A 13,550-nucleotide genomic window follows, 5' to 3' on the forward strand; every position below is an offset into this window, starting at 1 on the left:
ACCTGCATAAATGACCCTCATGTAGTTTATTAGGGTCATTAACTTTCTTTTGGTTGAAATTCCATAGTATATCCATCTTCTATTGTTCAACCTTTCTTTGTCTTTTTTACTTCAAGCATGTTTCTTATCATCAGCATATTATTGAATTTAAGAAATACATTTGGGAGAGTCACTAAATTGGTAAGTTTAATCCATTTTATGTATTGTAATTACCATTGTGTTAGGATTTCTAGCATTTTGCATTTTTCATTTAATGCATTTTGATTTGTTTCTCCTTTTTGCCTTTTTTTAAAAAAGCAAATGTTCTTCTGCTGTTTCCCAGTGATATACATTCTGGTTATTTGTTTCTAAAGTGGTTGTTCTTTGAGTCTTACCGCCTTATTTCTCTGTTGAGCTCTGAAGCTTAACTCTAGCTCCCTCTGACCTTCCTTCATTTCCACATTGGCATTTTTGTAGAATTTTGGTTCTGAATTATACTGGTTATTTTCTTTCTTTCTTTTTTTTTTTTTTTCTTGTCCTTTATTTTCTTTTTAGAGACCACAATAGACATTATCATGTTAGTTGAACATTCTATGTTGCTTCTTTTATTTAAATCTTGAGGAATTTTCTCACTGTTACCAATATAGTTCTTTGGATGTCAGACCTTTGGGGATTTTTATGTCTGATAATATTTTTATTATGCCTTCACATTTGAATGGCAGTTTGACAGTTTGAATATACAGTTCTCTGCTCAAAATTCTTTTAATACTTTAAAAAATTACTTCAATTTTGTTCTGCACTTAGTGTTGCTGTTGAGTAGTCTGATGTCAGTCTGGTTCTTTTTCTTTCCTTTTTTATGATCTGCTCTTTATATCTGTATGCATTTTGTTTTTTTTCCTTTGTATTTGACATTCGTAAATTTCACAATAACGTCTTACGGGCAGAATTTTCTTTATTCTCCTGTTTGGCACTCTGCATCCTTTAGATTGAATTCTTTCAAAATTTCTTTGGAGATCTAGGTCACGATTTTTAAAATATTTCTCTGTTCCTTCTGGAAGAAACAAGTTGCATTCTCTATACACATAATGTCCAAGTTTTCTTATTCTTTGTTTGCTGGCTATCTTTGTTTCCTTTTATTTCTTAGAACTTTGGGTCTCCATATCCTTGGTGAAGGAGGGCTGCTTGTGTGTGTTCTGGATCCTCCTCCTCACTCCTGTCCCTCCCCTGCTTCCAGCTGTTACTGCTACCAGTTTACCAGGTGCTTGATTCAGAACCAGGTCGTCTTACTGCGTGTCACCTAACTCTCATTCCATGGTTTGGAGGCATAGAATTACCAAATCCTATTTCCCAGGCAAAGGGGACACCTGATCACAGATTTTTGGCCTCTGTTCAGTGTGGAGAGCTTCTCCCAGCCCGCGGTTCCCTGTGGAGAGCAGGATTCTAACTTTCCTGCCCCAGGCCTGGTGTAGCTCAGGATCTGACACCCCCAAAAGATATCAATGTCTGGCTAGTTTTGATGGGACTTGGAACCATTATCCTTTCTTCTTCTTCTTCTTTTTTTTTTAATTAAAAATCATAAATTTACATAGGGCAATGTTGTTTGATTCATTCTGTTATTTTTTTCCCCTTCCCCTCCACCCCTCCCACCCCTCTTTTCCCTCTACACAGTCCTTCCTTCCTCCATTCTTACCACCCTCGTTATCCCTAACCCTAAACCTAACCCTAACCCTAACGCTAACCCGTCCGTACCCCCCATTATATGTCCTCATCCGCTTATCAGCGAGATCATTCGTTCTTTAGTTTTTTGAGATTGGCTTATCTCACTTAGCATGATATTCTCCAGTTTCATCCATTTGCCTGCAAATGCCATAATTTTATCATTCTTCATGGTGGAGTAATATTCCATTGTATATATATGCCTCAGTTTCTTTATCCATTCATCAACTGAAGGGCAACTAGGTTGGTTCCACAATCTGGCTATGGTGAATTGAGCAGCTGTGAACATTGATGTGGCTGTATCTCTGTAATATGCTGATTTTAAGTCGTTTGGGTATAGGCCAAGGAGTGGGATAGCTGGGTCAAATGGTGGTTCCATTCCAAGCTTTCTGAGGAATCTCCATACTGCTTTCCAGAGTGGCTGCACTAATTTGCAGCCCCACCAGCAATGTATGAGTGTACCTTTTTCCCCACATCCTCGCCAACACCTATTGTTGCTTGTGTTCTTGATAATCACCATTCTGATTGGGGTGAAATGGAATCTTAGGGTAGTTTTGATTTGCATTTCTCTTATTACTAGAGATGTTGAACATTTTTTCGTATATGTTGATTGCTTGTACATGTTCTTCTATGAAGTGTCTGTTCATTTCCTTAGCCCATTTGTTGATTGGATTATTTGTATTCTTGGTGTAGTTTTTTGAGTTCTTTATAAATTCTGGAAATTAGTGCTCTATCTGAGGTATGAGGGGCAAAGATATTCTCCGACTCTGTAGGCTTTCTCTTCACATTACTGATAGTTTCCTTTGCTGAGAGAAAGGATTTTAGTTTGAATCTATTCCAGTTGTTGATTCTTGCTTTTATTTCTTGTGCTATGGGAGTACTGTTAAGAAAGTCTGATCCTAAGCCAACAAGTTGAAGGTTTGGACCTACTTTTTCTTCTATAAGATGCGGGGTCTCTGGTCTGATTCCGAGGTCCTTGATCCATTTTGAGTTGAGTTTTGTGCAGGGGGAGAGATAGGGGTTTAATTTCATTCTGTTGCATATGGTTTTACAGTTTTCCCAGCACCATTTGTTGAAGAGGCTATCTTTTCTCCATTGCATATTTTTGGCCCCTTTGTCTAGTATGAGAAAATTGTATTTATTTGGGTTTGTGTCCATGTCCTCTATTCTGTACCATTGATCTACCTGTCTATTTTGGTACCAATACCATGCCGTTTTTGTTACTGTTGCTTTGTAATAGAGTTAAAGATCTGGTATTGCAATACCCCCTGCTTCGCTCTTTCTACTGAGGATTGCTTTAGCTATTCTGGGTTTCTTATTCTTCCAGATGAATTTCATAATTGCTTGCTCTATTTCTGAAGGTACATCATTGGGATTTTAATTGGAATTGCATTGAATCTGTATAGCACTTTTGGTAGTATGGTCATTTTGACAATATTAATTCTTCCTATCCAAGAACATGGGAGATCTTTCCATCTTCTAAGGTTTTCTTTAATTTCTTTCTTTAGTGTTCTGTAGTTCTCATCGTAGAGGTCTTTTGTGAGATTGATTCCCAAGTATTTTATTTTTTTCGATGCTAGTGTGAAATGGGGTAGTTTTCCTAATTTCTCTTTCTGAAGATTCATCACTTATGTATAAAAATGCATTGGCTTTATGAGCATTGATCTTTTAACCTGCTACTTTACTGAATTCACTTATGAGTTCTAAGAGTTTTCTGGTGGAATTTCCAGTTTCCTCTAAATATATAATCATGTCATCAGCGAACAGGGATAGTTTGAGTTCTTCTTTTCCAATTTGTATCACTTTAATTTCTTTGGTTTGTCTAAAGGCTCTGGCTAGAGTCTCAAGAACAATGTTGAATAGAAGTGGTGAAAGAGGGCATCCCTGCCTTGTTCCAGTTTTTAGGGGGAATGCTTCCAGTTTTTCACCATTTAGAATGATATTAGCCATGGGCTTATCATAAATGACCTTTACAATGTTAAGGAATGTTCCCACTATCCCTATTTTTTCTAGTGTTTGAGCATGAAGGGATGCTGTATTTTATCAAATGCTTTTTCTGCATCTATTGAAATAATCATGATTCTTAACTTTTAGTCTATTGATATGGTGAATGACATTTATTGATTTCCTGATGTTGAACCAACCTTGCATCCCTGGGATGAAACCCACTTGATCGTGGTGCACTATCTTTTTAATATATTTTTTGTATGCGATTTGCTAAAATTTTGTTGAGAATTTTTGCATCGATGTTCATTAAGGATATTGGTCTGAAATTTTCTTTCCCTGATGTGTCTCTGTCTGGTTTAGGTAACAGGGTGATACTGGTTTCATAGAATGAATTTGGGAGGGTTCCCTCCTTTTCTATTTTATGGAACACTTTGAGAAGTATTGGAATGAGCTCTTCTTTAAAGGTTTTGTAGAACTTGGCTGAGAACCCATCTGGTCCCGGACTTTTCTTTGTTGGTAGGCTTTTGATGACCTCTTCTATTTCATTGCTTGAAAGTGATTTATTTAAGTTGTGTATGTCCTCCTCGTTCAGTTTAGGTAATTCATATGTCTCTAGAAACTTGTTGATGTCTTCGAGGTTTTCTGTCTTGTTGGAGTATAGATTTTCAAAATAGCTTCTAATTATGTTTTGCATTTCACTTGTGTCTGTTGTGACATTTCCTTGTTCATTCCGAATTTTAGTAATTTGAGTTTTCTCCCTCTTTCTCTTTGTTAGTGTGGCTAAGGGTTTATCAATTTTGTTTATTTTTTCAAAGAACCAACTCTTTATTTTGTTAATTTTTCCGACTGTTTCTTTTGTTTCAATTTCATTGATTTCGGCTCTGATTTTAACTATTTCCTGTCTTCTACTACTTTTGGTGTTGGTCTGCTCTTCTTTTTCTAGGGCTTTGAGCTGTAGTGTTAAGTCGTTTATTTGTTGATTTCTACTTCTTTTGTTGAATGCGCCCCATGAAAGAAATCTTCCTCTAAGTACTGCTTTCATAGTGTCCCAGACATTTTGATATGATGTGTCTTTGTTCTCATTTACTTCTAAGAATTTTTTAATTTCCCTCCTGATGTCTTCTGTTATCCATTCATCATGTAATAGGGTATTATTTAATCTCCAGGTATTGGAGAAGTTTCTGTTTTTTATTCTGTCATTTATTTCTAATTTCAATCCATTATGATCTGATAGAGTACAAGGTAGTATCTCTATCTTCTTGTATTTGCTAACAGTAGCTTTGTGGCATCAAATATGGTCTATTTTAGAGAAGGATCCATGTGCTGCTGAGAAGAAAGTGTATTCGTTCTTTGTTGGATGGTATATTCTATATATGTCAGTTAAGTCTAAATTGTTGATTGTGTTATTGAGATCTGTGGTTTCTTTATTCAATTTTTGTTTGGACGATCTATCCAGCGGTGAGAGAGGTATGTTAAAATCACCTGGTATTATTGTGTTGTGGTCTATTTGATTTCTGGAATTGAGAAGAATTTGTTTGACGTACATGGATGAGCCAATGTTCGGGGCATAGATATTTATGATTGTTATGTCTTGCTGATTTATGCTTCCCTTAAGCAGTATGTAATGTCCTTTTTTATCCCTTCTGACTAGTTTTGGCTTGAAGTCCACATTATCTGAAATGAGGATGGATACTCCTGCTTTTTTGCTGTGTCTGTGTGCATGGTATGTTTTTTCCCATCCTTTTACCTTTAGTCTATGGGTATCTCTTTCTATGAGATGAGTCTCTTGCTGGCAGCATATTGTTGTCTTTTTCTTTTTAATCCAATCTGCCAGTCTGTGTCTTTTCATTGATGAGTTCAGGCCATTAACATTCAGGGTTATTATTGTGATATGATTTGTATTCCCAGTCATTTGACTAATTTTTGTTTTTTGACATGATTTGGTTTCTCCTTTATTTGACTGTTCCTTTAGGCTAGTTCCTCCCGTTGCTGATTTGCATCGTTGGTTTTCATCTCTTCCTCATGGAATATTTTGCTGAGAATGTTCTGTAATGCCGGCTTTCCTTTTGTAAATTCCTTTAGCTTTTGTTTATCATGGAAGGATCTTATTTCATTGTCAAATCTGAAAGTAAGTTTTGCTGGGTATAAGATTCTTGGTTGGCATCCGTTTTCTTTCAGGGCTTGGTAAATGTTGTTCCAGGCCCTTCTAGCTTTTAGGGTCTGGACTGAAAAATCTGCTGATATTCTTATTGGTTTCCCCCTGAATGTAGTGTGATTCTTTTCTCTTGTGGCCTTTAAAATTCTGTCTTTTTTTTTGTATGTTAGGTATTTTCATAATAATGTGCCTTGTTGTGGTCTGTTATAATTTTGTATATTTGGAGTCCTATAAGCCTCTTGTACTTGGTTTTCTATTTCATTCTTCAGATTTGGGAAATTTTGTGATATTATTTCATTGAATAGATTGTTCATTCCTTTGGTTTGTTTCTCTAAGCCTTCCTCAATCCCAATAATTCTTAAATTTGGCCTTTTCATGATATCCCATAATTCTTGTATATTCTGTTCATGATTTCTTACCATCTTTTCTGTTTGGTCAACTTTGTTTTCAAGATTAAATATTTTGTATTCAATATCTGAGGTTCTGTCTTCTATGTGTTCTATCCTACTGGTTATGCTTTCTATGGAGTTTTTAACTTGGTTTATTGTTTCCTTCATTTCAAGGATTTCTGTTTGGGTTTTTTTCAGTATCTCTAACTCTTTATTGAAATGATCTCTTGCTTCCCGTATTTGCTCTTTTAACTGTTGATTGGTGCAATCATTTAATGCCTGCATTTGCTCTTTCATCTCCTCCTTCAATGCCTGCATTTGCTCTTTCATCTCCTCATTTGCTTCCCTGATTGTTTTAATTATGTACGTTCTGAACTCCCTTTCTGACATTTCTTCTGCTGTGCTGTCATTGGGTTTTATTGATATCGTATTTAGGTTTTTGGGGGACATTTTCTTCCCTTGTTTTCTCATATTGGTCAGGTGTCAGTGGAACTCTGTGATATGGCAGATTTCCTCTATTGGCTTATAGTGTCCCTGTAGATTTCCAGTGTATCACCTCCCAGCCTTCAGTAGCCTGAAGTCTTGGAGGAAGTTGATAATGCAGTGCTTCTGAAGAAAGCTGTCTCTAGCCCGCTACTGGTTCCAGGGCTTGGAGTAGGCTCACTGGGGGGCCTGCTCCGGGAAGCTGGCCGTGTGGGAGGAGCCCACCGCCGGAGTGCCCAGGACTGCCTGGAGAAGACTCTAGTTGCCCTGCCCTACTCTAATAAGCTGCCCAAATCTGGGCCTGCCGCCCGGGCCGAGCTTCACCGGTTGGGGGAGACTCACCCCGTGGTTCTATTTTAGTCCGAGTCTCTCAGTGCCTCCCCTTCTTGAATCCTGGGTTCTGGAGCGACTGGAGATGCAGTTACCCTCTATTCTGCCATCTTGGATTGCCACCATTAGCCTTTGATGTGTGCTTCCACTGAATATTCCTCAGAGCATTTCTTGTTGCTTCTTGCAGAGACTTGAAACAAATTTTAAGTGCACTTTTAACTTTGTATTTTTAAAATGCCATTTAAAATTTTTTAATTACAGATGGACACAATAACTATTTTTTTTTTTTTTTTTTTTTTTTGTGGTTCTGAGGCTCGAACCCAGTGCCTCACATGTGCTAAAGCAAGTGCTCTACCACTGAACTACAGCCCCAGCCCCTAAAATGCCATTTTATCTTTTGGGTTTGCTGGGCATATGTGGGAGGAGGAGTGGGCATCTTCTTTGATTGCCATCTTGGCTGGAACGTGCTTGATTGGGCTTTATCATAACACTGTTACTGTGTTGTTATAAGTGCAGCAACTTTGTTCTCAGTACATCTTTCTTTGATCCTTGTGATTAACTGTTTGATAATTAGAAGCATCATAAGATGATTCTGGTTTGACACGGAACCTGCAATGTCAGCTTGCAGCTGTCTTCCAGCCAGTTAGATGCCTGTGAGCCTTGCATAAACGGAATCCAACTGATACATGAGATCTCTTCTTCATGCATTTTTTTTTCTTTCCTCTTTTCTGGCCTTTTCTTCCTTACTTTTGCTAGTACGTGAGCCAGGTATTTAAGAATGAGGATCATGGACTAGAATGAAATCAAGTAGCTGTCATGGAGACAATGCATACCCGAAATTGTGCAGATAGGGGAAACCTGTGGATTCACATCATCCCCATATCTCAGGCTCAGTGAAAGAAGAGCAATGGGAGCAGCCTCTGACTTTTTAGCTATTAGAAAATATATTTGAGAAGACAAGAAATGAATGAAGTGGAAGGGAAATATAAAATTTTGTTCTTTCTAGCAATGCAAGAGCAGTTCTGAAGTGAAATAACAAGAAGACCAATAGAACAGTCTGTCGTCATTAGAGGAAAAGTTTTTTTTTGTTTGTTTCTTATATGTATTTTTAAAAATTTGCTTTTTAGATATATATGACAGTAGAGTGTATTTGACATATTGTAATACATAGAGTATAACTTATTCTAGTTAGGATCTCGTTCTTGAGGTTGTACATGATGTGGAGTTTCACTGGTGGTGTATTCATATATGAACATAGGAAAGTGATGTCTAATTCATTGTCTTTCCTATTCCTGTCTCTCTTCCCTTCATTACCCTTTGTCTAATCTACTGAACTTTGAACTTCTATCTGCTCACCCCTCCTTCTGTGTTAGCATCCACATATCAGAGAGAGCATCCCACCTTGGTTTTCTGGAATTGGCTTATTTCACTTAGCATGATTGTCTCCAGATTCATTCATCAGTAAAAAGAAAAGTTCAACTAAAAAGCTTATCAAAGTATTGAAATTAAGGACATAAGCATCCTTTCAATTATTTGATATGACAGAAGTTCTTGTTCCCTTCTCTGGATCTAATTTTCTGCCAGTTTCTGAAAATCGTTTGAGTCTATCATGGTAAGAAAGCACTTGTTCATGGGCTTAGGCTCGTAAACAGATCAAAGTGGGACAGGGGTGTAGCACAGTGGTAGGGTGCTTGCCCCAAACCTGGAAGGCCCTGGGTTCCATCCCCCAGCACCACGGTGGGGAGGGAGGAAATCTGACTGAAGAATGAAATCAAGTAGCTGTCATGGAAGCCACGGCCTCTCTTGTGCTTTTTCGTATGATTTTCATGAGAACCTGAGAGTCAGCTGAAATTTCTCTCACCTTTCCCCTGTGTTCATTGAGTTCTAATGACTCTAAAGCCCGAGTGTCTCTTGACCCCATTCTCTGGATCATATCGCTCCCTGCTTAATCCCTTCAGGAACTCTCCAGCACCTGTAGAATAAATTCATATGCTCTGCTGTTATAGATAGAGCTCTTTCCCCACTTTCATACATTCCCAGTACACACACTCTCTGCCTCTGACCCTATCCTCGTGCCAAATCCAACTGTTTGTGGCTCTGAAATCTGCCATGGTCTCTCCTGTTTCTCTTTCAACCTTGAAAATCTAGCAGTGATTTTTCCCTGTTTCTGTTGCTTGACTCCCACACGTCTTCCACCCCTTCCACTGTCAGATTTGAAACTCCTTTTTCTGAATCTCAAAGTTCCTCAAGATAATCACATGACAGCAAACACCAGATTGTGGCCTGTTTCTCTTTACCTGTCCTTTGTGCGATACTGTGTGCACCTCTGGGTAGGAACTGAAGGTTGGCCTGTCTCAGCATCTTTGGAGTGTCTGGAACATAAGCAGAAGCTCAGGAAACACTGAGTGACTAAAGACTGTGAGAGATGCTTGTGGCTTGGAAGAGGGAGGGTGGGGGCTGGAAGCTGCATGCAGAGTTTGTGAGAATATTTTGAGGTTCTTCAGTCTTTTTCCCTTCTCGGTTCCTAGAGGCAATGGCTTTCCATATTCATGATATTTCTTGTGGCAAAGTCCACAGTATTTCCTGAAGTCTCCTGATGTGCCTGGCACTGCAGTGTATTCTTAAGGGATTACCAGGGCAGGCATGGCTTCCTCAAAAATGTATGACGGAAACAGAGATTAAATGGAGTTACAAAACTGTTATGCCACAGTGAAATGCAAAATCAACGCTGCTTAAGTTGTGGCAGAGAAGAGAAGAAACCTGCAAGGTGGTTTGGCGGGTGGTTTGTGGAGAAGGTGAGAATGAAGCTGGATGTGGAGAGTCTTTTTTTTTTTTTGTCATTGTGGTGCTAGTTCATTTTCAAGTGAGTTTTGTTTCTTCTAGTTTCTTCATAATGGAAGTCTTTTAGTGCCATTTTTGTTCAAGGGCTTCAACTATGTTTTTACTTACAGGCGATGTCTGCAGATGCCCAGTAAAGGGTAGCACCTGAGGGGAGCAGTCCTGTGACCACCCAAAAGAAATGATAGGTGGGGGCTGGGGCTGGGGCTCAGTGGTAGAGTGCTTGTCTAGCATGTGTGAGGCACTGGGTTTGATTCTCAGCACCACATTAAAAAAAATAAGTAAAATGAAGGTATTGTGTCCATCTACAACTAAAAAAGGAAATGATAGGTGGAAAATGAGGCTATCTGACTTTAATTCCCAATTAGGAGTTAGTTTCATAGGCTTTAAAATGCATTCCTGAGATGGTGGAACATAGAAGCTTTTGAAAAAGTTTTATTGTTGGATTAATTAGAAAGCAGTAATCTGATTTTGGGTGACTAAATCTTCAGAAGTGGTTATAAGCATTTAAGGTTTATGTATATAATGCTTCTCCCCAGAATTCAGTGAGTGTCTCCAGTAGATAAGCTCATTCCTGAACTGTGAAGGAGAAAGGAGTTTCGTGCACTTGGGAAGTGCCGTATCTCTTCATTTGCTCAGTCCGTGTAAACATATTCTCTTCGACCAATATTATTTTCACTTGAAGGTTTCGTTTGCCACTGTTTGGCAGGAAGAGAGAATACACTTTAATAGAATGTGATTCAATATGTTGAATGACAATTTGTGCTGCGTCAGTCTGCTTGGGAAATGGATTGGAGGCGATGTAAATCAGCTGCTGTATCTGATTGTGGAAACAGCTTGGCATCTTTTTAAAGTAACATTAGACCCTTGGTCTCCAGTTCCCTGAACTTGTTTCTCGTTGAGAGCTTTCTTCTGGTAGGAATGAGTCAAGGAATAAACTGGTCCCAGACTCTCTCTGGCTGCTTTTGCCACATCATGCCCTGCCCTGCAGTCAGGGAACATGGCCCAGAGGAACTGGGGCCAGGAAGCAGACTCCAGAAGCTGGGGAAACACGTGTGTCCCACTTATTCTTGAGGGGATCCTGCTCTGCTTCAGGACTGATGATATTTCGCTGCTTCTAGGCAAGCGCTGAGTTGGCAGATATCCTACAGATTCATATTGAGGGTTACATTAGAGACCCTCTTAGTTTCATAGGGTACAGTTGCTCATGATGTCTGAGGGATGCAGGGAAGGCCCAGGAGGGCTGGAGCTCTAGTCCTTGCTGCCTGGGACTCATTTGCAGAAAAGAACTGGATGGAGTTGAGCTCTCCAAGCACAGGGAAGAAGCAGTGTTTGTTCTGAAGTGAACTCTATCCCCCAAACAAAATAAATCAAAAGGGATCATAGCAGTGGTCTATCAGTGGGTTTTGATTCATTTACCTCAAAATTGGCCTTTCTGTTGGGGCTGAATTTCTTCGATTACTAAACCTGTTTGTGGTGAAGGGCTGTGGAAAAAGCGACTTTGCAGATAGGGCAGTCACACAGTTTCTAGACTATATGTTTGTGAACGAGGACAGAGCAAGACTTTATGGGGGCTCAGGCCAGGGGGAAAGATCTGCCCGTAGAGAGAGTTCATTCGTCTTTTATTCCACCTTTCCCTCACCCTCCCTGTAGCATACTTATAACAGAAAGAGCTCAAAAAACTCCCTACCAGAATCTCCTGCATAAGGTCTCACCCACGTTTCTCCTCCACACTGCCTAGCCACCACACAAGCAGCCATCACCACCGTCTCTGACTCCTGCTTCCCTGCATCCAACTTCTAGATTTCCATTTCTAGGATTCCCTCTCAGCTTTAGTAGTAAGCTGGTTCAGGGGTCATTAGGATTTATTGTCTACACTTAGTTTTCAAGACTAGGCATCTTGGGATCTAGCTTTACCAGAGCCTGGAATTTCTCTTATGCCTCATTTTTAGGAGAATTGAAATCCATCTAAGAAAGTTCTTTGCCGCTCCTAGCATTCATGTACGCTTAGTTCCTAGGGCCCTGGAGTGAGGGAAGGTTGGGCTAGAGCTGGGGCGAGGGACCTCCATGGTGAGATCATGTGCTTCCACAGCAGTTTGTTGACCCATCACCTGTAAAAGAGAAGCTAAGTTACTGTCCTTGAAACTGCTACCTCTGTAAGGCACACAGAGTTAATATTGACTGGGGGCTGTGGCTTGGGCTGAAGAGCCAAGCTCTATCGGGTGCAGTGCTGGTGCATGCCATGGTATCAGGGAGCATTTGGAAAGCAAGATCATCTCTGGAGGAAAGCAGCTGTTCTTGGGCTCTCTCCTTTCTGTCTTTTGTATTTTCTACCCAAGGCCATAAGGTCTACAGATTATACTAAATGTCTGTCCTTTGTGAAAGCATAAACCACACAACTCATTTAGGAAATCTTCTAGTGTTGCTGTACTGATTCTTGATATACCATCCTTCCTGATGCTCACAGGGAAATGGGAGTTTCCCTGTGCCTGGGATTTTAATTAATTGGGTATTAGAGATCCTAGTCCAAGATACCAACTCAGAAGACAAGGTCCCTTTAGAGTTGTTTAATTTATTATGTGCTAAGTGGTGACTGAGACCGACTTAAAGAACCAATAGGTCACTAGCCAGTGAGAGATTGGACCGTGTGGGCCTGGCCTGCTGCCCTGGTGCTGACCTGGTCTCCTTATAGGTCAGGAGGTCGTCATGGAGGTTGTTAAGGCGTTCGTCTTCTGTTGGGTCTGATTTTAATGATTGCGATCTCTTCATTCCTTACTGGGTATTCTCTCTGTCACAAATACCTGAGGTAAATCCTCTTTTACAGAGAAGAGATTTGTTGTGGTTCACAGTTTCAGAGGTTGCAGTCCATGAACCATTGGCCCCTTTGCATTTGGGCCTGTGGTGAGGCAGGTCATGATGACAGGGAGCATGTGACAGAGGAAAGCTGTTAGCTGGGAATGAACCAGAGGAAGAGGTAGGGGCTGTGGTTCCACTGCCTCTTCCAAGGGCGCACACCACCAAAGATCAGAACACCTCCTACGAGGTCTTGCCTGCTAAAAGTTCTGCCAACCCCCAATAATACCACAGGCTAGGGCTAAGTCTTTCAGACACAGGACTTTGGGGGACACTTCAGATCCAAACTACAGTAACCTATGGTTTATTTTAAGCATTTTTGGTTAAACATATACACACCCCTTCAAAGACAGGACACCCAAATATTTTCAGGCTGAATTGTACATGTAATTTGGAATATAATTTGATTGACTAATCAAGTAAAGCCATGTAATTATTACTGGAGTTATTTTTTCTTAGTGTTTGTTTGAAACTTGTTCTTTTCCCCCTAGGTGACAGTCCTAATCTTCCTAAGGAGGACACCCCGACTGGCAGTCAGGACTCACTTTCCTCCCCATCGCCCACGACTGCAACTGCCTGTGGGCCTCCTGGACCAGAGAGAAACCACCTTCTGGCAGATGGAGGGAGCTGTGGGGACTGGATGTCTACCACGTAAGTTGCTGTGCTTGGGTTTGGTGCCGAGGGAAGGAGCGCTGTGACCGTCTTCTGGTGTTTACTTGGCCAGTGGGCACCGAGGCCGTTAGCTCCAAGGACCTTGCCCTCTACAGTGGCGCTCCTGAGGAGAAGGGTCGTAAATCAATACCTTTCCTGCATATTGTCTCTATGTTCCCGGTCTAGAAGAGGGAATGGGTGCCACCTCA

General features: G+C 40.3%; 1 protein-coding gene across 4 annotated transcripts in view; it reads left to right on the forward strand.

Moving 5' to 3' along the window:
- The window catches only part of ARHGAP10 (Rho GTPase activating protein 10), a 296,650-nt gene that overhangs the window by 253,698 nt on the left and 29,402 nt on the right, over positions 1–13,550 (forward strand). For all 4 annotated transcript variants that reach the window (XM_079154583.1, XM_079154582.1, XM_079154581.1 and 1 more), the window contains one exon: positions 13,182–13,341. In XM_079154583.1, coding sequence (XP_079010709.1) covers positions 13,182–13,341 — 160 coding nt within the window. The remainder of the gene's footprint in view (positions 1–13,181; positions 13,342–13,550) is intronic.

The sequence above is a fragment of the Sciurus vulgaris genome (genome assembly GCF_902686455.1).
Source record: "Sciurus vulgaris genome assembly, chromosome: 9".
Taxonomy (NCBI): Eukaryota; Metazoa; Chordata; class Mammalia; order Rodentia; family Sciuridae; genus Sciurus; species Sciurus vulgaris.